This window comes from Bombina bombina, chromosome 4 (assembly GCF_027579735.1).
Source record: "Bombina bombina isolate aBomBom1 chromosome 4, aBomBom1.pri, whole genome shotgun sequence".
NCBI classification, from domain to species: Eukaryota; Metazoa; Chordata; class Amphibia; order Anura; family Bombinatoridae; genus Bombina; species Bombina bombina.
Genome location: NC_069502.1, coordinates 200,886,401 through 200,912,262, shown reverse-complemented (window position 1 = coordinate 200,912,262; position 25,862 = coordinate 200,886,401). Strand labels below are relative to the sequence as shown.

General features: G+C 34.2%; 1 protein-coding gene across 1 annotated transcript in view; it reads left to right on the top strand.

Moving 5' to 3' along the window:
- The window catches only part of LOC128656073 (ephrin type-A receptor 3-like), a 325,679-nt gene extending 301,568 nt beyond the window's left edge, over nucleotides 1–24,111 (top strand). The window contains 6 exon segments of the mRNA XM_053709749.1: nucleotides 696–757; nucleotides 19,263–19,472; nucleotides 19,743–19,892; nucleotides 20,731–20,924; nucleotides 21,343–21,483; nucleotides 23,191–24,111. Coding sequence (XP_053565724.1) covers nucleotides 696–757; nucleotides 19,263–19,472; nucleotides 19,743–19,892; nucleotides 20,731–20,924; nucleotides 21,343–21,483; nucleotides 23,191–23,290 — 857 coding nt within the window. The 3' untranslated portion in view covers nucleotides 23,291–24,111.
- The last annotated feature ends 1,751 nt before the right edge of the window (nucleotides 24,112–25,862 follow it).

The window sequence follows — 25,862 nt, the reverse complement described above, 5'->3', positions numbered from 1 at the left end:
ACTGTGCATGCATTCTTCATAATCTCTATGCAGATGACGATGTATACACTTAGGACTAGATTGCAAGTGGCACGCTAATGTTTGCTATTGTGTACATTAACATTATCATATATATAGAAATCTATATTTAATTTCAAAATCCCTTTTTTTTTCTATGTGAAGAACATAGAAATGTAAATATGCGTAACACTCTTTGGTTTTCATGCTTTATGTCTAATGTAGTGTCGGGTTAGCGCACATGAAGAATTAGTCATCTTAAAATCTAAATATCTGTGTGAAGAACTCACCAGGATCACAAACCACTATGCATTTTGAGGGCACGTCTCTTCATCAGGTGTCTGATTATTCTGAAACACAAACCATTTACCTCTAATAATCCTCACATATAGAACCACAGAGATAACTGACACTACAGGCTCAATTTATCAAGCAGCATATGCATGAGCGAGCCTGCAGGCGATAAATAAGAAGCATTGGTCATTTCTGCAATGTTAATTGCCAATAGTGTACTGTCCACCCGGCTATTATTAAATGGGGCCCTACATATTGACTGTCCAGGTGTACATTGTTTATTATATAGAAGAGTTTCATGTTTATAAGTATTAATTAGAAGGTAATATTTAGACTATGTCAAATATAGTATGTATTATGTGTAGACATTGTGTAACGTATAAATCTGTTTGTTTTTTTTACAGGTAAACCAGTCATGATAATAACAGAGTTTATGGAAAATGGGTCCTTGGATTCCTTTCTAAAGGTAAGATATTGTAATTTTATTGTGATGAAAACACAGAGATCAGTTTCATTTTGTTCTGAATGTATAAGCTGGTGACTGGTAGAAACTGAAGAAACTGACATTATTTGTATGAAAGTGCACTGTTTAAGCATTAAAAATATGTATTTTTTGCATTTAATGGCAAATGTGCAACAGGTCAGTAATTTTTGTTTAACTGCAAAACAATTAAAAAAGGTATTACATATTAAAATGCTCTCTTTTATATGTAGCAAATAAATACATTTATTTTAATGTCCTTTTAAAGCTAAATTAATTTAGATCTGTAGAAAATTACCGATTATGGGCCTCATTGATCATACTATGAGCAGAGTTTCAAGACAGGGGATCTGTCCAACCACGTTCACAGAGAGCAAGACAGCATCTGCTGCCAGAACTTACAAGACTGCACTGGGGAACATGGCTGGTCAGTTATCTCAGATAAAACTGGGATGATTTAAGGCTGTCACCTCTCAAGTCTAAAGAACACATCTCCTTAACTTGCTGTTGCAAGTTCACATGAGCAAGCCAGAAACTATAAGGGTTTAAAATATGGATATACAGCTTCATAAATAGAGCCCTGTACCTGAAGATTATATTATTATAAAGGGTAGTTGCTCAAAAAGGACTTTAAAATATTGAAAAGTTGTAGGTAGACACTAGAAAACCTGAAGAACTAACTATAAGATTTTGTTAATCTTATAGAAAATATGGACACAGTCCATATATGGCACTTATTGATATATGCTGCAAAATATAAGATGCACTTTTATAACCTTTAGAATAATATTGTTTTGCCTAAAATTAGCAGCTCGTATGAACAGGATACAAGAGGAGTAGATACAGGTTCTATAACTTCAAAGTAAAGCCTCATTCTCAATGACTTGTATTTATATGACAGAGCTTAATCTTGCTGCTGTAGTTTTTAAAAGAAAAACATCATTATATTAGACTTATGGGGTTCCATTTTACCATTTAAAGCTCTTCTGGTGCAGGTGCAAGAAGTAGTGATCTAAAGACTACATTTTTTTCAACCTCACCTCCAACTCTGACAGGAGGTTTAAAATTACCCCAGAACAATGTGACTGGAGTGATTGACAGCCCCTGCTCTTGTGTGTTTGGTTGTAAAAGAGCACCAGGGAAGCATTGCATGCAATGATAAATAGGGAAAGTGCTCGCTGCTGTCATGGGAGCACAAATTCTCTAGAACCTTGCCCACCTAAACAGTAATAAATGGTAAAACATTAAAGGCTAGATTACAAGTGAGGTGCAAATCATTTTTGCTAGCGCAATTATGTTTTTGCAAGCCATTTTCATTTTGCTGATATTACAAGTGAAGCGAAATCCCAATTGCGCTAGCGCAATCGCCCATTATGCTTCAATTCTTACCGCAATTTTAGAGCTGTGGTTAACTGTTTACAAAACAAAAAAAAGGAAGGCAAATGGCTTTAACATTGAAACACATACATATACATTGCTAAATATGTAGATGTATGTATATATGCATTTATATATACATATATATATATATATATATTTATATATGTGTATATATATATATTAATGTATTTATATGTGTATATATATATATTAATGTATTTATATGTGTATATATATATATACTGTATATGTATTTACAGTCATATATAGATATATAAAAACATTAATATATATGTACACTCATATAGACATATATTTAAGTGCCTTAAAGCCCTTTGCCATTAAGTAGATGAAAACATGATAAAACATATTTATGCAATATTCATATTTAATAAAGATTTTAATTATATTTACTGTAAATAATTTATATTTGCTAATATGAATATGCTATGTTGTTTGCGCAATGGCTGTTTTTTCAACAATTTTTTCTCTCCATTGATTTCTATGGGGAATGTAAAAATGCAATGGTGTTTGCGCAATCTTGGGTGTTAGTTATTTTTTCTACTTTTTTTCTCCGTTGATTTCTATGGGGGAATACATGCACACAAAACTTAAGTTACAATTTCCACGCTATTCGGGTTAACGCTAGCGCAAAATAAAAATTTTTGGAACTTGTAATACAAATGCAACCCGACTAGCGCAAAAAGCTTGACTCTAGCGGAGTTTTCACAAACGCTCCACTTGTAAACTAGCCCTAAATTGTCTTTTTAATTCTAGAATATCAGCTGAGTCAGTGCATACTGACAAGGGGTACATTCTATTCCATTTTCAAAGCCTATCAAGACTTCTTTTTATAGAATTTATTATTAACACAGTGATGATTTTTATCATCTGAGCTTTTTTAAACAGGAGTATACCCCCAGGTTTTTGTTGTATTATTATGGCAGCAAAGCATGCTTTAAAACAACCTTAATTATCATGTTAGACCTTTATAGATGTTTGTTCTATAAAAATTCTACAACATAATTTGCATTTTAAAAGATGTGACCTCTTTCCATTTTAAGCATTTCCTTGGAGAATCACTGATAACAATTGCATAAAATTAGCATTACACACGGAAAGTTCAGGAACATGCAAGAAAATAATTAAATGTACTGATGTTTCTTTTTTAACAAATTGTTTTCTTAATTATCTCACATGGTAGCTTAAGGAATAGTTTTATGATGAGGTAAACTAGTTTTTTCAATTGTTTAAGTTTGTCAGGATACATTATTGATCAGTTATGAGAGCAATCTAGAAAGCAGTTATGTTAGGAAATGTATGAGTAGTTACAGACAAGCCCTACTTTTCTTTGAGTCTGTAGAAGGAACATGCCCAATTTTTCTTAAGGGGATGACTAAGATTCCCCCAATGTTGTTTCAGAATTAAATTATATTAGTAATAAAAAAAAGCATTTTACATAGGCAGCCTACAACTCAATTTTTACCCATGACTCCCTTTAACAGTGTGAAAATTATTATCTATGGAGTGAACTGGAAAAGACGCTCAACACAGTTTGTCACTCTGTCTCACAGTGTGACTTGACTAGACACTATAAACTATTCAAAGTAGGGCAACTAAATGATAAATTAAACTTACAAGGAAATAATTTGTATCCTTAAAGTGATGGTAAACCCAAGCGTATAACAAACGCTAGGATTTACCATCAATAAAACTAAACATTAGTTTCTGTTATCATTTCGTAAAAAAACTATTTTAAACTCACCCTATCTGTAAGGAAAGTATATTGCTTACTCAGTGCCTCCAGCCACCCACGGCACAGCGCTTTCTTCAATAAGGTGACGTTTCCAACGCTAAACCAATAGCCGTGCGTATTAACTGACATCCTAGCATGGCTATTGGTCTAGAGGTGGAAACGTCACCTCAATGGAGAAGAGCGCTGTGCCATGGGCCACCGAGGCGCTGTGTTAGCGATATGCTTGATCACAGAAACTAATGGTAATTTATTAGTGATGGTAAATCCTAGCGTTTGTTATACACTTGGGTTTACCACCACTTTAATATGCAAAGCTCAGAGGAGAAGAGAATTGAAACAGCTGCATTGCATCCCCAGCAACACTACCCACTTAAATTGTAGCCTGCCAGCCCGGCTGCTGCAGTCATCTGGGAAATCTCCTGGTGTCCTGGTAGGCCAATCCAGCCTTGGTTACAGGAAAAATTAAAGTGACCAACGAGTTAGGGTAGGAAATAGAGGGGGCATTTATTTCAAAGTGAGACACAATTTTCTAAAGATTTATAATTTCTTACAGCATCCTTCATGGGATTCACTAAAGGCAAATTCTACCTTGATAGCTGTATATCTCACTAAGGGGCTCAACCTACATTTCTGTGTGCAAAGGCGTTACACATACATTGCAATTGAGTGTTTAATAAAATAAGCATTTCAAAAGCCTTTTGACTATACACTGTAAAATTCATAATAAAATTTTGCATAAGAACTTATATTAATATCACACATTGAAACTGGTATTAAAAGCCCACAGCAAAATGTAAATATACATTAAGACATAAATTCTTTCTCAGAAACAATTCTATTTAATGTAAATGGTAAAACGTGTTTTTACCAAAGCTGGAATAGTAATCAAAAGGACAAAATTCAAAGAGTTCCCTATATTCCCATTGTAAAATGAGTCTTGCAGCATTTGGCGAGTGGGCTAAACAGGGAAGGTACTTGTTTCTCACAGCTGAAGTCCTCATTGTCTTGTTTTGTCAAATATTAACTGGGGAATTTGTTTCAAAATCCACAATGTGCTTAATAAACTTAAAGAAAAATACATGTTTGTAAAATTAGACATGAATGGAAGGTAAAGTACTCTGAAAACAGTGTAATTTGATTGTATGTGTTTAGTAAAAGATGTTGCTATCATTGCTGGGTTCTTCTTGGTACATTCACTCTCTCCTGCGAGATTTGGCTTTCCAGAGAGATTACTTTCGATAGAAGGCAGCCTGTAGCTTACCGGGATATCCAGGTTCAGCCCCTTATCTTAGCTCTTTGAGGGTTGCCTATGTGAGTTTTGGTATGATATTTCTCACCATACTGACACATTTTATATAATCTGGCCCTAGGTGAGAGGATAGTGAAGAGGTTGGGGCAAGTAAACGTGCATTTTTTCCTATTCGGCAGCTGCTTTAAAGGGACACTGAACCCAAATTTTTTCTTTTGTGATTCAGGTAAAGCATGCAATTTTAAGCAACTTTCTAATTTACTCCTATTAGCAAATGTTCTTCATTCTCTTGGTATCTTTATTTGAAAAGCAAAAATGTAAGTTTAAATGCCGGCCCATTTTTGTGAACAACCTGGGTTGTTCTTACTGATTTTTGAATAAATTCATCCACCAATAAACAAGTGCTGTCCAGGGTCCTGAACTTTCTTTTTCAAATAAAGATAGCAAGAGAACAAAGACAAATTGATAATAGGAGTACATTATAAAGTTGCTTAAAATTGCATGCTCTATCTGAATCACGAAAGAAAAAAATTGGGTTCAGCATCCCTTTAAAAACTAATGCCAAATATGGCCGCAGGCAACAGCATGCAGGCAATACATACATATCTGTGCAAATCCAGATAAGCTAATTAGGTCCAGTTACTCTGATTATCTCATAGATATTGAGACAGAGATTTCCTATATGACCTGGCCTGGTTTTGTGTCTGTCAAGAACTGTATTTTGAACTTGAGTTATACGAGATGATTGAGTAGAGGGGCAGCAAGAAAGCTAAATACGACAAAAGCCCCATGCAGCTAAACTCTTGTTAGGGCTTGAAAAGGAGTAGAAAGGTAGTTAAAAGAAACAGTTATTAGGTCAGAAAAAAGTTAATATGAAGCAGCCTAAGGGATAGAGGAATAGATGGAAGGATTTATGGTTTTGAACAGATTTTTAATGGTCGATGAAAGGGATATATTAGAAAACCAAACGTATCCACAGGGGGACAAATTGTTAAAGTAGTGTTGAAAAAAACTAAAATACGTGATCTAAGATTTTGCTTATACTACCAATAGCTTACACTGTTGTTCATGTTCACTGGCACCAGAAGAAAGACAATAAAGAACAGAAATTATTTGGTTATTTCCTGGGGTATTACTTTTTAGATTGTTTCAACTTCAACATGGACTGTAGGATCACACTTAATAATGCAGCATTTACCATTTATACATCTGACTACTCTTTATATGAAGAATCCAAAATGTATTTGTTATGGATGCAGACATCTAATGGAAATAACAGTTCAAGGCAGATTTTAAATGCTTATAATTCTTGATTATAGCATTAACGTTGGATAATAATTTAGTATTTAACTTAAAAAAGTGATAATAGTCAGTAATTCTTTAGATATTTAAATAGAAATACACCACAGAAAAGTTTAGTCACAAGCGCAAAATAATTTAACAACTTATTTTTCTGGGACATTGAACAAAAAGCATGGTGTGCCCATAGGAGAGGGCAATAGGAGGTAAATGCCTCACCATCTTAAATATATGGTTATGTTTAGATTTTGGGCATACACAGAAAAAGCTCTTAAAGGGACAGGAAACTCAAATGGTTTCTTTCATGATTTAGAAAGAGCATGTAATTTTAAACAGCTTTCTAATTTATTTCTGTTATTTATTTTGCATCATTCTCCTGATATCATTTGCTGAAAAGTAGCTACTGATTGGTGGCTGCACATAGATGCCTCATGCTCACCCATGTGCATTGCTATTTCTTCAGCAAAGGATATCTAAAGAATAAAGCAAATGAGATAAATTGGAATTTTGTTTAAAATTGTATTATCTACCTGAATCATAAAATATTTTTTGGGGGTTCAGTGTCCCTTTAATTTGGGTTCCTACAAGCTTTGGGGCATGAGAAACCTCCTTCAAGTAGGGTTCACATAACTAGTGATATAATTTGGTCAAAGTAAAAATGATTGTTTTCCAAGTATAGAAAAACACACATGAAAGTGTTCTAAAAGTGTGCCTCTTAGCAAAATTAAATCCATATACCCATGACACCCCTTGTTTAAACAATTAATTTACCATTCCCATTTGTTATAGCTCTTGGAATACATTTAGTACTACAAGAGAGGGGCTCAAGTATGAAGTATTTATCTATATAGGGGTTTGATATTTTTGGCATATATTAATATTAATTAAAAAACATTTTGGTCAGAACAAATCACAATCATACATCATATGACAATGTTTTAGAAACTTAAAAATTTCACGGTCAAAGGTGTAAAAAGTAAAAAAAATATTTCTGCAAATGCATATGATTCAATAATATTTTTTTAGCGTTCTGGGATCACAATGGGATCTTATATTTTTAGGGCTCCATGTACTAAGCCGTCAATTCATCCGTCATTGTAGACGCGGATAAACTCGCCATTACTCGCCGCGGGCGAAATGGTGTCCGCTGTCGCTATGTACTAATATTCCCCCAATAAATAGACAAGTCTAGCCCGCCGCGAGCAGTTGCGGATTGTTGATAAATTTGATGCCTCGCTCGCCGCGACTAAGCTGATGTACTTAACTTTCAGTTGAATTGTCTGGACAATTATTAACACGTGACATGCAAGGTGTCACGAACATCATAGTAGTCACAGGAATAGAATTTTGCTCCTATAAAAGTTCAACTTATCTAAACAACTTTATTATTGTTCAAAATTTTTTGAAGAGTGATAACAGAGCGTTATTTTTGTAATATTTATTTACAATTTGGATATGGCTTCATCTGGATCTGATAATATATAAATATTAATATAAAAATAATTATAAAGATTGACAACTATACAATACAAATTTAAAATATAGATTACTCTTTAATTACAGTCGACAAATTGGGCGCAATTTATGTACATGGAAATGAGAGACAAATTAGACGCCAGTTATGCTGTAAGTACAATGCTGATATTACTGCCTTTTATATATGTCTAGACTGGTGTCTAGATTGACTTTCCTATTGTTTTGTACCTTGCCCGCCACCTAAAAGGTGGCGAGGCAAAAATAACGAGGTGGGAGCGGAAATTGTAGCGAGCGGACAAATAGATTTTTTAGTACATTCGTTTTTGGCGAGTTGGTGGTCAAATGTGTCTAATTACAGTGAAAATGGAGCGGTAGCGAGGTTTGGCGGATAAGTACGCTCGCAATTTTAAAGATGCGAGTTTTAACATAATTGACGGCTTTGTACATATCAGTTTGCGAATTTTGACGCGAGATTTGTTGCGGGTAGCTCGCTGACTGCTTAGTACATGGAGCCCTTAGTATTTTTTTTGTTTGATGTTAATTGCAACATTAGGAAATTCTCATAAAAGTGTCAATAATAGATTTCTTTGCAACAGGTGATATTTCATTACACGTGAGAGATTTATTTTATTTAAGTATTTTATAGTCAAAATTTCTCTTCTTTCATTTGTCACAGATCTTTAATGAAGGGGTTCATTTCAAGCATCTATGTTTGCACCAACCTTTAGTTTGTATTTCTTTTGTGGCCTTCCTTTTTAAAGGGATTACAAAAGTGTATTCTGAAAGGCATACCCCTCTCCGTTCTATCCATTGCACATGGTAGAATTTAGTTTACACATTATATTCTATTTAAACACCATATCAAACAAGCAAATATACAAAAAAGCAACTACTTCATATTTAAAGGGCCATTATAGTAAAAAAATTTGACATGCTCTAATCCGATAGAGCATTTAATTTTAAGACTCTCGATCCCTAGACAAATGTGTATTTAACCAAAGACCAGCAGCACTCTGCGAGTCCAGAGTGGTATTTCTAATGTGTGTTTAGTCCCTTTGCTGTGGTTAAACACACAGGGATAAATTACAAGTGGAGCGTGTAGAAATGTCCCTTTTAATTTAGTAGTGACATGGCCCACTAGGTTTCAGATAGCCAATGAAAAGTATATGAATTCTAAATGCACTAGACACCAAGTTAAGAATAATAAAAAGGAGAGAGGGTAAGGAAGAACTACCCTTCCCTCTACGGCTCTACCAAAAATAAGTCAATACAAGCTTGAGAACTCTAATAGTAAAAAATGGTATTAATAATAATCGCTTTCAAATAAAGGTTCACATCATTTTTCTTTCTGCAAAAATTGTGGCAGAGCCCCATGACCTGAAGACTGTTATTGTCATTATAGACAAAATAAGTAAATCCTTATAAAAACAAATTTACATTTAATTGCATGTATATTACATTTAGTGTCTTTTTAAAAAACAAACAAAACAAAAACCTGTGTTATGACTTTGATTAATCATAGACAAGAGACTAACTGATTGCTAAGGAAGATACAACTTGCACGTTTTGGTTATACACTGATAAGAATACATTGCAAACATTTGGAATATACACACAAATAACTCTTAATTTAAAAGATGGTGCCCTTTAAATTTCACAGGTAGTAAAACTAGTTAAAGACAGAAAAGAGAATTTACATAGAGATCTTCTTTGTGAACCCATTTCACCTAATCAGTAAATAAACCAAACCAATAATTGTTTTTTTTTTCAAAGTTGTCAAATTAACAGAAATCCAAATAATCATTGTGGTATAGTGTATAGGGTACCCATATCCAGTAGCACATATTCAAGTCCTGTTGCAAATATATATTTTATTTAGTATAATAATCATCAGTCAAACTGATATTACTTAAACCTCCTTAAATGTTCACCCCTCATATCATAACAGGTTTATTTAATCATAATAGAAACCCACATACCCTAGTGGTAACATAAAACAACATAAAATGAATGTCCCAATAAGGCTACATATCTTTACTATAAAAAGGTTATCTGAATGATCAGATGATCCCTAGACACATAGAAACAACACTGGTAACTAAATAATAAAGATACCACTGTGTATTAGTGGAATGCCACTTTGTTTTACCATCACACAAAAGCAGATGGTATTATTTAGTGTTAGTGTATTAATATTATATGCCATTTGCTCTCTGGTGATTTGTATATCATAATTTGTCTTTTGTATCCTTTATAAGGTTTAGAGAACCATCAGAATAGGAAAGCTTTATTGTGTTTTATCTTGTTTTTGTTTTAATTGTGTGGGTTTTAATAACATTTGATTTTTTTTCTTCCTTCTTATCCTCTTGCCTGGAAGGCCTGGAATCCAGGTTAATGCTAAAATCAATTATTTGTAATTAATTCACTATTCACTCATGTCCATCCCTGACATTTCCTTCAGAAGTGAGATAGCGGCTTTGTTAAATTTTACCTCAAAGAGTTTAAGATTTAGAGATACAGGGATAAAAGAATAATTTGCTACAGGTGGCTTGGCTAACCAAAATAAAATCAAAGCAGGATATTAAAGGGCATTCTGGGTATTATAGTTTCACCCATAGCAATTTACATATACATTATAAGTTTTATGTGGCAATATTCCCTTTATTTAATTTAATTTTCGCCTAATATTTATATACTATGCTTTATAATTATCTTATAATTTAGTGAATTATATTAACTGTTGCACTATCCTCTAAAGATGTATATATTTTTGCATCTGACAGTACACTGAAATAACTAATTATCACATGACCACTGCATTGATTCTTGTTTATTTTAAGTGACTTATATTGATAGAGAAAGAAGCATTTAAGTTTCAAAATGCTGTTATTTTTTTCCATATCAAATTATTTTAATATGTGGAGTAAACTTTGTTTATAAAATGCACAGGTCCTCTACATATTCCAATATCAACATAACATATCAATATATAAATAGGTAATGATGATGACACAAAATTGCTAAACAATAGGAATGATTTAAATGTAAGACATTCATTCATGTAAAACAAATTCAGGAATTTGCTTCAAAGATCTGAGTTAATTTTTTGAAGACAAATTTCCTCCTTATTTCTTCTTTGTTTACTGTTTACTGAAAGATGACTTGGAGTAATGTTTAAAGTGGCATAAAACCCAATTTTTGTTTCAGAATTTAAGACAGAGCTTCTCATTTTAAACAACTTTTAATTATACTTTTATGATCAAATTTGCTTCATTCGCTTTTATCTTTTTTTAAAGGCGCAGCAATGCACTACTAGGAGATTACTTAACACATCAGGTAAGACCATGACAAGAGTCATATATGTGCAGCCACCAATCAGCAGATAGCTCTCAGTAGTGCATTGCTGCTTCTGCCCAGGTTTGCTTTTCAACAAATGACACCAAAAGAACAAAGTAAATTAGATAATAGAAGAAAGTTGTTTAAAATTGCTTGTGCTATCTGAATCAAAAAAGTTTAATTTTAGCTTTACTGTCCCTTTAAATGTTAACATCTTCTACAAGCTCAGCACAGAGCTGTAAAATGGATCAGCAGCAAATTAGTTAATTTGTATGCTATGTTTTATCAATGTATAAAAATAGGCTTTTTTTATAAACTCAATTTTTTTTTCACTTCTTAAGCATAGTGCTTTGCTGTTTTAACCAAACTAAGCAGCTGTAAAGAGTTAATTTATGCGTTAATTATTAAGCTACATGGTATTGACTTGACTTTATCAGTGTTGCAGTGGTGTTTATTACCCATTCCCCAGTTTTGCATAACCAACACATATTAATACATGTATTACCTCTGTGATTACCTTGTATCTAAGCATCTGCAGACTGCCCCCTTATCTCAGTACTTTTGACAGACATGCATTTTTGACAGTCAGTGCTGACTCCTAAATAACTCCACGGGTATAAGCGCAATGTTATCTATATGAAACCCATGAGCTAGCACTATCTAACTGTGAAAAACTTTCAAAATGCATTGATATAAGATGCGGTTTTCAACAGTTTAGAAATCAATTGGAGCCTACCTAGGTTTAGCTTTCAAAAAAGAATACCAAGAGAGAAAAGCAAATTTAATGCTAAAAGTATAATGGAAAGTTGTTAAAATTGCATGCCCTATCTGAATCATCAAAGTTTTATTTTGACTAGACTGTCCCTTTAATCGTAATATTCATGTTTTAAAAAACGCTGGTTTCCCTCTCTGTATTTCGCCCTCCATTGCTATTTTTTACCTAGCAGAGAGCTCTCATTGGGCAAAATTACAAGTTTTGCGGTACGGCTATACCGCTTAAAAATTGGCCTTTGCACGCGGAATGGCAGGTCTGCCATATTACAAGTCAAGGCAGAACGGCTATACCGCAAGCATTTTAGTCTGTACCGCAACTCTCTATTCCGCACTCGAAAAATGGCTTTTGAGTGTGGAATTTTCTTTGTGTCTGTATTACAGGTTGTGCGGTCCGGCTATTACGCTAGCGTTATAGCTTATACCGTCACGATCCATTAAGCGATCAGAGACCTTTGCAAAACAAAAATGTTTCACAAAACTCATAACAAAAATGTTACAAAATACACTAACACCCATAAACTACAATATTAACCCATAAACCACCACCCCCACATTGCAAATACTTTATTAAACTTATAACCCCCAAATCTGCCAGCACTAAAATAAAGTATTAACCCCTAAACCGCCAACCCCCACATTGCCAACACTAAATAAACCTATTAACTCCTAAACCGCTGACCCCCCACATTGCAACTACTATAATAAACATATTAACCCCTAAACCACCTGCCCCCACATTGCAACTACTATAATAAACCTATTAACACCTAAACTGCCGGCCCCCACATCGCAACACACTAAATTAAACTATTAACCACTAAACCTAACACCCCCTAAATTTAAATTAAAGTTACAATATACTAATTAGCTTAAAATAAATAAAAACTTACCTGTGAAATAAAAAAAAAAACCTAAGCTTAAACAATAAATTAATTTAACTACTATTTTAAAAAACTTAAATAAACGAAAAATAAAAAACCTGTTACAAAATAAAAAATTTCTAACACTCTGAAAAAATAAAACAAATCTAACATTACAAAAAACAAACACTAATATTAAGAAAAATAAAAAAATCTAAGATTACAAAAAGTAATAAACAAAATTATCCAAAATAATAAAAATGAAACCTAATCTAATACCCCTATAAAAACTAAAAAGCCACCCCAAAATAAAAACACCCCCTAATCTAACAATAAACTTCCAATAGGCCTTTAAAGGGCCTTTTGTAGCGCATTGCCCTAAGTTAAACAGCCCCTAACAGTAAACCCCCCCAATTTTATAGATATTTTTTTAATATTAGTCATTTTCATCAAAACCTATGAATAGAAAATTTACCAGTATAGCTTACAAGGTAATTTTGACTAACGCTGAAATGTCCAAATGCTCTATAAATGTACACAATTTATATAGATAAGCTGTAAGTTTATGTCCTGATAAACACTATTATATTTATTATGCGTCTGTTTCAATATTGCTTATTTGGGCTTGTCTAATAGATTAGTCCCAGAAGACATTATTTGCTCAAAGTCCATTTCATTATAAAAATATCGTTCGATCGTTTCTTTCTTTCTTTCTTTCTTTCTTTCTTTCTTTCTTTCTTTCTTTCTTTCTTTCTTTCTTTCTTTCTTTCTTTCAAGGGTCAGTCTAGTATAAATTAAACTTTCATTATTCAGATAGGACTTTTAATTTTAATCAACTTTCCAATTTACTTTTATCATCAAATTTGCTTTTTTCTCTTGGTATTCTTAGTTTAACCCCTTAATGACCACAGCACTTTTCCATTTTCTGTCCGTTTGGGACCAAGGCTATTTTTACATTTCTGCGGTGTTTGTGTTTAGCTGTAATTTTCCCCTTACTCATTTAATGTACCCACACATATTATATACCGTTTTTCTCGCCATTAAATAGACTTTCAAAATATATCATTATTTTCATCATATCTTATAATTTACTATAAATTTTTTTATAAAATATGAGGAAAAAATGGAAAAAAACACACTTTTTCTAACTTTGACCCCCAAAATCTTTTATACATCTACAACCACCAAAAAAAACCCATGCTAAATAGTTTCTAAATTTTGTCCTGAGTTTAGAAATACCCAATGTTTACATGTTCTTTACAAGTTATAGGGCCATAAATACAAGTAGCACTTTGCTATTTCCAAACCACTTTTTTTCAAAATTAGCGCTAGTTACATTAGAACACTGATACCTTTCAGGAATCCCTGAATATCCATTGACATGTCTATATTTTTTTTTAGAAGACATCCCAAAGTATTGATCTAGGCCCATTTTGGTATATTTCATGCCACCGTTTCACCGCCAAATGCGATCAAATAAAAAAAATTGTTCACTTTTTCACAATTTTTTCACAAACTTTAGGTTTCTCACTGAAATTATTTACAAAAAACTTATGCAATTATAGCATACATGGTTGTAAATGCTTCTCTGGGATCACCTTTGTTCACAAATAGCAGACATATATGGCTTTGGTTTTGCTTTTTACTAATTAGAAGGCTGCTAAATGCGACTGCGCACCATGCGACTGCGCACCACACGTGTATTATGCCCAGCAGTGAAGGGGTTAATTAGGGAGCATGTAGGGAGCTTCTAGGGTTAATTTTAGCTTCAGTGTAGTGTAGTAGACAACCCCAAGTATTGATCTAGGCCCATTTTGGTATATTTCATGCCACCATTTCACCGCCAAATGCGATCAAATTAAAAAAAACACTAAATTTTTCACAATTTTAGGTTTCTCACTGAAATTATTTTCAAACAGCATGTGCAATTATGGCACAAATAATTGTAAATGCTTCTCTGGGATCCCCTTTGTTCAGAAATAGCAGACATATATGACTTTGGCGTTGCTTTTTGGTAATTAGAAGGCCGCTAAGTGCTGCTGCGCATCACACGTGTATTATGGCTAGCAGTGAAGGGGTTAATTAGGTAGTTTGTAGGGAGCTTGCAGGGTTAATTTTAGCTTTAGTGTAGAGATCAGCCTCCCACCTGACACATCAGACCCCCTGATCCCTCCCAAACAGCTCCCTTCCCTCCCCTACCCCACAATTGTCCCCGCCATCTTAAGTACTGGCAGAAAGTCTTTGTAGGATCCCCCCTTAGCAAAATGCTTTGTAGGATCCCCCCTTAGCCCCCAACCTCCCTGATCCCCCCCAAAACAGCTCTCTAACCCTCCTCTGCATTATTGGGGGCCATCTTGGGTACTGGCAGCTGTCTGCCAGTACCCAGTTTACAATATATTTTCTCTTTTTTATTTAATTTTTTATGGTTTTCTGTAGTGTAGCTTCCCCACGACCAACCCCTACCCCCACCCCCTCCCAGATCCCTTAGATTACTTTTTTTGGGGCATTTATTCCCCCTCTTCCTCCCACTTACATAGTGTAGTGTAAGTGGTTCCCACCCGCTCCCTCCCCGTGCACGCGCCCGCCCGCCGCCCCCCGTGCACGCGCGCGTGTCTGTGCGCGCCCCTGACTTTCCCGCCCCCGATCCCGCCCCCCTCTGTGTGTCAGAAACCATCGATGGCCGCCCACCCGCCTCCCACTGCAGCTCCCACCCACCAACGATTGCGGCCATCGATGTCCGGTGTAGAGAGGGCCACAGAGTGGCTCTCTCTGCACCGGAGGGGTACAAATTGTTATTGCAGGATGCCTCGATATTGAGGCATCCTGCAATAACCGGAAAGCAGCTGGAAGCGATGAGGATCGCTTCCAGCTGCTTTCCAAACCGAGGACGTACGCCATACGTCCTCAGGCGTTAACTGTTTTTTTTTCTGAGGACGTATGGCGTACGTCCTCGGTCATTAAGGGGTTAAACTAAACATAGGAAGCTCATATGCTAATTTCTAAGCCTTTGAGGGCTGTCTCTTATCACAGGCTTTTTAAATCTCTTTTTAACACAAAGAGACAGAAAGTACACGTGGGTCATATAGATAACACTATGTTCAGGCACAGGGGGTTATTTAAGATTTAGCACAAAACAATGCTAAATTTAAGATAATAGATAATAAACAGTCACAGTCATGTGATCAGGGGGCTGGAAGAAGGTTCCTAGATACAAGGTAATCACAGAGGTATGCAAAACTGGGGAATGGATAATAAAGGGATTATCTATCTTTTAAAACAATACCAATTCTATGGTAGACTGTCCCTTTAAGTAATGTGCATTCAGGCTTTGGAGAATGCAAATTCATCAGAATTTAGCTGATTCGTAAAGTTGTCAAATACATAAACAGCCAAATAGATTATTGGAAGAAACGGACAAAGAACAAATTATTGCTTGAAGAAATCGATTTGTTCATTTGTTTGTGCTATATGGTGCCAAAAAAGGTGAAGACAAGAAGTTATATTGCTTGATTAATCAGCTCCTTTTTATACAGGGGTCTGACCATTCATGTTTCCATCATCCCCTGTCCAATCCTGTCATAGAATAAAAAATGACTGATATTAAGGATATCCATTCAGGTGCTGAATATTGGATTTTTGTCATACAGGCTTGTCCATTCAAGCCTTAACCTACTAAAGGGAGGTGGGAGACTAGAGGAGGTTCAGATATCTGACCAGATCTATTCGAAAATGAAATTGAATGCCTTCTGTGAGCTAGTCATTGACTCAAATTCAATCAGAGAGTTTTATGTTCTGTTAACATTGAAAGATAGTTTCTTTTAATTGTTTAGATCCTATAGTGTACGATTTTTGCTAATATTAGTTATCTATATTTGCTGTTCCTATTGGAAATAATGTTAACAAATCAGAATCCATTATTTATTCATAATGAATACCCACATGGACAAATTTCAGCCGAACCAAAAGTTTGGAAAAATCTGAACACATTTTTCATCTGTGCACATGTTTACTATCTATCTATCTATCTATCCATCCATATATCCAAAACTTTATATATATACACACAAAAGAATACTCCATATTCTGTAAAGGAGGCTTTTCATCCAGTTTTCTTTGTTACAGAGAACAGTGTTTTCCCTTTTATTGACAATTGGAAATACCAGTGTTCCTATTTCAGCTGCATTTCTAACCAGCCCATTTGCTTCATATCCCTTGTTCTCTCAGCGGGGATGTGAGAGGTTTCCATGTCCATTAATACAGATTATTTCTTTTTTTCCTGCTGAGGTGTAAGTTAAAGTGATGCCTATTTATATATAGATGAGAAGCTTTGGCTGAGAGCCAGATACAATAAACAAGCATCAAGCATTGCCTCACGTAACCCAATTCTGTATGCTCTACTGCATATGTTGGCATCTCTCAATTTTTTCCAAGTTATGAGGAAAATGGATCCTAGTGCATTCTACCTTACACAAAGGAGAATATTTTTACTCACCAAGTTGACTTTTATAATACATTAGTGAAACATTTTAGCATTAAACAAATAACAGTACATATGTTGTCATATGTTTTCCTTAAATGTAAGAATATATACACAGAGGATCATTAATGTGCTTTTGAAAGGGATGTTCTCAAAAATATGTTTTGCTCCAAAAAATGTAAATGAATACTAATGCTGCAGAAGTCTTTTATCTATAAACAACACATTTAATAATAAAAAATGCACCTGTATAAAAGGCTGTTGAAACAAATAAACAAATATGTTCATATATTGCTAGTTCCCAGTTCGTCATTGGCTGATAATGACACCTCCCATAGTAGTGCTGGTGAACATGCCTTCACAAACATACAAACAAAAAGTAATGTTAAAGGGACATAAAACCCATAATTTTTATTTCATCATTCAGATAGAGAATACAATTTGAAACAACATTCTAATTTACTTCTATTATCTAATTTGCTTTATTCTTTAGATATCCATTGTTGAAGAAACAGCAATGCATATAAGTGATTCAATCACACAAGGCATCTATGTGCAGCCAACAATCAGCTGCTACATAGCCTATCTAGATATGCTTTTCAACAAAGGATATCAAGAGGATGAAATAAATTAGATAATATAAGTAAATTGGAAAGTTGTTTAAATTTGCATTCTCTTTCTAAATCATGAAATAAAAAAAATGAATTTTATATCCCTTTAAGTAGGGCAGGAATATACATGTGTTTTTTGCTACTGATGAGAAGCTGAAATTACCAGTAGTGCTTGAGGGGACAAAAACATCTTCTGTAACTGCTTTAGGATGGGGGGCAAGTGTTAACGATTGAAACAAAGTTCCGATTTAAACATTGAGGAAACAGAAAGTCATGTGATCTTCATTGGGACCACGTGATTCTAATGCTTGGATGTTTCCTTTTGTCAAAGCAGGAGGGTGCAGCATGCAAAATGTAGGGCGTTCCATGCCGTCCTAAAAGTCGATAAAGTCCAGTGCTTTTAGGACATAATGGAACATCCTAGCGGTGTCGAGGGGTTAATGAATTATTGTTTGCAGCATGTTATAAGTGCAAGACTGTTGAGAGTGTCTCAGATATTTATATAGATAAAACAATTGGCCTACATTTGCTACTTTGACAGCTTTCCAATACAAACATTTCTATCAAAAAATGTAATTTTATTTAGTTTCTTTATTTTGAATAATAGTTTTAAAATTTAGAATATGCAAAATAGTGCATGAAATAGAGATAATTCTTAAAAGCACATGAACCCAACATTAGTTCTTTCATTATTTTGACAGATAATACAATTTTAAAACAGTTTCTAATTTTATTATATTATCAAATTTGCATTGTTCTCATGGTATTCTTTGTTGAAAACATACCTGGGTAGTTAGTGTACAAACATCTGGAGGACAGTATAACAGCAATCACTGCTGCTACCTAGTGCACTTTCATACTGCCATATCACATGCACACTCCTAAACTACCTTTTCAACAAGCGATCACAAGATAAAAAAAGCAAATTTGATAATAGAAATAAATTAGAATGTTTTTTCTTTTTAAATGTCACACTCTATCAGAATCATGAAAGAAATAAAATGAGTTTTAATAAGTGAAAAATCACTAATGTCATTCTGAAAAAAATATATCTAAAATATTAATACTTGAAGTATAAACCACTGATTTACCCAACTCTTAATTCTATTGCCTACACTCATCCACATGTATACTGCCTGTCACAGTTCCTTTCTTGGTCTCTGTCTGAGGTCTTTCTGAAAAATAATACCTTCTACTACATTTTATTTTTATCACCCGTGTTTGTTTCGTCTCGACGACCCACTGATTGAGATGATCTCTTTTATCTTCTAGAAACATGATGGCCAATTTACTGTGATACAGTTAGTAGGAATGCTGCGAGGAATAGCTTCTGGGATGAAATATTTATCTGACATGAACTATGTCCATAGAGATCTGGCAGCCAGAAATATCTTGGTTAACAGCAATTTGGTTTGCAAGGTTTCTGACTTTGGCCTTTCCCGGGTATTAGAGGATGACCCTGAGGCAGCATACACCACTAGAGTAAGTCTTTGAATGGAACTCTTAATGTATGAATTAAAATTGTGCCCTTGTTATATATTTATTGCAACACATATTGGAATATTATATATTTTTAAATTCTTAAAATGTGCTTTTTTACAGGCAAGTTACCAAATACATACTTTTACATGATTTATTGTTTTTTGATAATTTAACATGTATTTAAATGTTTATAATATTACTGAGATTACATTTCTACACAAAATGAAACACATTTTTATATTTAAACTGTCATTGGTTTTATTTTAATAGGGAGGTAAAATTCCAATTAGATGGACAGCTCCAGAAGCCATTGCATATCGAAAGTTCACATCAGCCAGCGATGTCTGGAGCTACGGAATAGTTATGTGGGAGGTGATCTCATATGGAGAAAGACCCTACTGGGAAATGTCCAACCAGGATGTGAGTCTTTTAATTAAAATCTCATACATTTGTAGCAGATAAACGCTTTTTTTTTTGCAGATCAAATTACAAAACAAAAGAAAACATTGTATATCACTGGACAGTTTCTATTAGATATATTTTTTTGCATAATGTTTCAGTAATTATATCAAGTAGGACAGGGCTCTACTTAAAGATATTTGTCTAGGGACTCCACTTAGGTAAATGTGTCTCTCTTTTTGCCATTGTTATTGGAGACTAAGGACCTGATGATCAAAAACTCACTGGCATGAAGAGAAATCTCACCAAATCTTTGGGGGGTATTTTTGATCATTATTTTACATCCAGAACTCTTCAAAGAGAGATAAACAACTCTCAAGAAAGAAAAAAAAAACATTTTTAAAAGTCTTTGAGGGACCTTGCAGTCCTGACATATTAGATCATCTCACCAGAGCGGAGAGGTTTAGATCATAAGGCCCTTAGGCAGGGTCATGCAGTCAGCTTTGAGCTTTTGATAGAGCAAAGACCACTCTGTGGATAGCTATGCTTTGATAAAGTGGAATTGCTTAGCACTTCTGTATATATCTTTCAAATTAATTTACTTTTCAGAAAGTAATTTAAACATGCAGATATTAGCAGTTTGTGCTATCATTTTAATGGCTTTATTTAAGCATATGAAGCATTATGAAAAATGTAGCACATTATGATGATAACTAATGTCAATGCAATAAGATTATTCTTACCAAATGTGGATTTCTTATCTAGAACACCACACTGATGTGACAGTGAATTTTTATACAACACTGTATATTCTGCACTGCTGTCCCAAATATCTGATATGACAATATTACTTTTTCAGGTAATAAAAGCCATAGATGAGGGTTATCGACTTCCACCCCCAATGGATTGCCCAGTAGTTCTACATCAGCTCATGCTGGACTGTTGGCAGAAATGCAGAAGTGACCGACCTAAATTTGGTCAAATTGTTAATATTTTGGACAAGTTTATTCGAAGTCCAGTCAGCTTGAACCAACTTGCCAACAGTTCCACATGGTAAGTGCTTTAAAGGGTCACATATGGTTAAAAACATTACATCTGAAAAGAAGGAAAGACCCTCTGTATATTTATTGTGTACCATCAAATGCTTTTATAGAAAAAAAAAATACCGGAATTCTTTGTCATATGTAATATGTAAATAATGTACTCACATTAAATGTTGAAAAATTAGTGCTGTGGGAGATGCTATGATTAGCTAGTGAACATTAGTAGTAAGTACACAACCTATACGGTACTATTAATTTCAGTTTAAACAACTTTTACTTTTAAACATTTTAACAATATGTGTGTGTGAATTCAACATGATGCATTATTTTTTTTTATTTCATTTTTTACTACAATGTCCCTTGTACATTGAGAATAGTTTACATGATGTCATAACTAAATCCTGGTCATACACATTTTCAATTAACAGGCAGGATCCCAGTATGCAGGATGCATTCACAGTAACGACTCTTGAGGAATGGCTTGAAGCAATTAAAATGAGCCAGTACATAGAAAACTTCACAGTGGCGGGATATGTGACTCTAGATTCATTGATGTATTTAAATAACAGGTATGATCATAATCTCCACTCTGCAATGCATAGTCCTTTTATATGTAGCATCAATTAAAATGCATGTTCTTGATTCTAAGGATTGTTTATGTCCTTTGTAGACTCTTGTATTTACCCCCCTTTGGGTTGTTAAACACACAGTTATGTGAAGCAATAATAAAAATGCTCTTGCACATTAGAGCATTTACTTTTTTGCCCTTTAACTTTGTATTTTGAAAGACTTATGCCGCTGTTTTGTCATTTTGGTACCCATAAAGTATTAATAATAATCATTTTATTTGTGTAATTTATGGGTTAATAACATGAAATAAGCTGAAATTTTTCTCATTTGATATACAGATTTACTAAAATCTAATGATGTTGTTCTTTGCAAATCTCTGCTGCTGGGGAAGGTGTTGATAGAATAGTTTAAATACCAAGTACACACAGAGCGCTACAGAATGAGTGGTTAGAGGGAGATGACAATACTGTTATTGTATTAATCAATCATAGAATCCCACCTACATACTAAATACCTTCCAAATTAATTTCAGTATGTGACAGTGGCGTAATTTGTTTAGTAATTACTTAAAGGGACATTAAACTCCTAAGTGCCACTGCAGTAGTATTGATACTACTTACTATGCTATTGCTTTTTCAACCTGTTCTGCATTTCCCTTCAAAGCCGTTTTCATATTTTAACCTAAATGGTAAAGCTCTGCATCGTTGTACTGTGAGCCGCCATCTTGGTATGCACATAGTTTTACATCCTGTGAGGGAAGCAGTGCCATTGCTAGATTTTTGACCGCTATACCTTGCACTGCATTCATTTGCACAAAGCAAATCAGATGAGTTATTTTTTTAGTTTTTTGCAAAGTTTGAAAGTTTTGTAACAAATATAAAAAAAAAAAAACTCAGCAATAATATAGAGAAATGCAGTCACTGCAAAAAATTTACAGATCCTACTTTTTATTGAGCAAACTAAACTGAAGTGCATGATACGGCTTGTTAAGAAGACAACAATATAACTGATCTGTGAATGTGCTCTACTTCTGTCACAGGGTACAAGAATATTAAAATTCCAATATGGCAGTGCCAGTTGTGAAGATATAAAACTTTACTAACCAGCATTTTTGAAGGGTTAAAATAAGAGAATAGTTTTAGAGAGAACTGCAGGCACAGGAGTAAAACAGTAGCATGGTGAGTAGTAACAATGCTACTGTAGTTGTACCCAGCTATTTAATGTCGCTTTCAGTAACAAAAGCAGGTAACAATTTGATTGTACCCAGTGCCATATTTAGGTGGTATCTACCTTTAAATACATACAGAAACAGAAGCAATCTGCCAGGAACAAACAACAGCTCAGTGGCCTGTTTTATGGCCTGTCTTCCTTCAACTAACCTATGGTTTTATCATTTTTTTTCTCACAACAATCAGTGAATAGCCACAATTAATGCCACACACCAAAAACAGTGATTAATGTCCACCTGCCAGACATAAATGAATCATCTGAAGTGATCATATTAGGTTTTTTTTCCTTTTTAGTGTTTGGCAGAAAGAGGTAACTTTTTGTTCTCTGTGTGACTGACAAGAATGGTTAGTCCTTCATTACCCTAGCTAATTTTTTTTCCAGGTTTAAATTTATTTTGTGAGCAGCATATGATTTACCTTTAACAATGCTTTCCTTTGTTTGCTATAAGATAAATAATGTTTTATATCTTCTTTCAGTGAACTCAACAAAATTGGAGTGTCATTAGTTGGCCACCAGAAAAAAATTCTTGCCAGTGTACAGAACCTTCACTCTCTAGGGACACATCTGCAAATCTAAAAAGCACTGGTATTCCCCATATTCCGGAATCTCAGCAGGGATCTTCTCTGTTCTATCAGAGACAGTGTATTCAAAGGCGATAACTGTGTTCCTGATCACCTTGCAGTGGACAAAAATAAAATACTTCAGGGAATGATCTCTTCATCCCATAAGCTTCACGAACGGTGATAAAAGATGAAAATATGACTAAGGTGCCTTTGGATAGGTGTTTTGAATGGAGAAAATTCCATAAGAAAAAAACAAAAGGAAAACTAAACATAAAATTAACAATATCAAATACTTTAAGCCAAATGGTCATTAAAAGTACAAAGGAACGAGAAGTATCACAGACAATGAATTCAAATGATGCAGCATTTTGTATATTATGAGGTTAGCTACTTGACAGAAGCCCATCTTTCTCATGCTGCCATACTGATCTGGATGAGGATGGATTTCATTGCAGACTTTAGTAGTATGTTCTGATGTTTTTGAGGTATTGTTCAAAAGGCCAAATAGGTGAAACGTTTTGCAGTACAAATGATCTTTTCACAGTTTTGTTAAAGAGACGACTTGTAACACATAGAGAATATAATGCAGGGGACACTCATGGACATTATACTTTTAGCGTCGCATTTTCAGATACGTATATGTTCCAAAAAAAACTTAAATTCTAGTTGTTAAAGTCAAATGGTAAATGCATTGTTATGCATTATATTTGTGTGTATTTATGAATAAACAATATGTATATTTTGGTTTTCATATCCCAAGTCTGTAGCCATCACACTTTTGATCTCTCACAATGCATTGTCAACGAACTGAATAAAATCAATGTAGCATTTGTATTGCTTTGAAAATATCTTTCAATAAAAAGAACCACATTACAGATGGTGACTAAAGCCTTCCTAACATATTTTATACCTAATCATGATTATACTCAACAAAGCCTCTGCATTTCAATGATATGCTATAGAATACTGTTTTGTCTAAAACTTAAATCACTTCTGTCTCTAGTTATACAAATGCCGTTGCCTCGTTATACCTATAAATTACACTGATTTGTGCAATATAAAATATTGAAGATTCCCTTGACAAGGATAATATAATTATATTTGTTGTTTAGCTTATCCATGTCTGTGATAAAAAAAGTTAAACTTTTTTTGAATGCATGTGTGCAATTGCATCTGTATGGATCAAGATGTGTCAAATGTGCATGTCATTGCCAACAGCTAGCCCGATATGTGCCTATAGATTGTATGTGTATATTTATATAAGCACTTTTATCACAAAGTACTTATCACTTAGCATAGCCATGTACTCATAATAGCTGTTCAAAAGCTCATTTTACTGAAATCACAGAAAAGACCTAAAAAACAATATATTAGAATAAATAATAAAATAATTTGGAAACAATTGCAAGAAACTGTTTAAAAAAGGAATTATTGTCCTCAAAGCTTGCAATTGTTTTTCTTATCAGCTAACCATTAAAGGTATCACTTACACAACATGATTTTTTTTTGCAAACAGATTTAAACATAGAAACATAGATTTTGCCAGCAGATAAGAACCATACTCCCACCTATTTGAACACATGTCCTATAAAGCTAAAGGGACATTATACACTATTTTTTTTTTTTTTTTTTTGCATAAATGTTTTGTAGATGACCTATTTATATAGCCCCTACAGTTTATTTTTTATTTTTTAAATGTATAGTTTTACTTATTTTTAAATAACATTGCTCTGATTTTCAGACTCCTAACCAAGCCCCAAAGTTTTAGGAGAATACCGTCAGCTACCTACTCCAGCTTGCTCCTGTTTATGTAAAGGGTCTTTTCATATGAAAAAGAAGGGGGAGGGGTGGAAGGTCTTATTAACCACTTGCAGTGGGCTTTCCAGCTACCTTTTCAACAGAGCTAAACTGAGAGCTCCTAAGTAAGTTTTGAAACAGTTTTATACTGGATTTTTATATAAGTATTTGTGCATCTTATTCTTTATAGTAGTGTCTATTACATGCAGTTATATGAAAATGAGTGTATACTGTCCCTTTAAGATAAATGTGTTAATAGTATAGCTCACTCCGCTCATCTCAGGATGTTTTTTTTAACTTGACAAACTTTTTAGCATGAAAACACTGAAACTTAAAGTGGAGATGGCTGAGCTCCACTCTCCTCCTATGAAGACTAGATATCATATAAGAACAGGCAACTCTCACATTACATGACACACATTAGATGCAAGGCAGCAACAGTACTCACATCATTGCTCCCTAAATGAATGAAAATGATAGAAGGCCCCTCCATCTATGAAAGGCATCCTCAAGCAACACTGGATGCTTAAGTCGGCAAACTCTGTGGTACCCTGTCACCTAACAGAAGCAACAACCAAAAAAACACAAATTGTTGGCCATCTGGAAATCACAGCACTCTTACGGCTGCCCAGTGGACATACTAGTGCCTGATGGTCCACATTCTAATGGGCCCAAATAAATGCCTCTTGAAAGAGACTGACATAGTTCAACCCCAGACTCTGTGGAATAATAAACAAACAGACTAACAACAACTTGTATGCATACAACAAAACCTCAAACATGAAAAG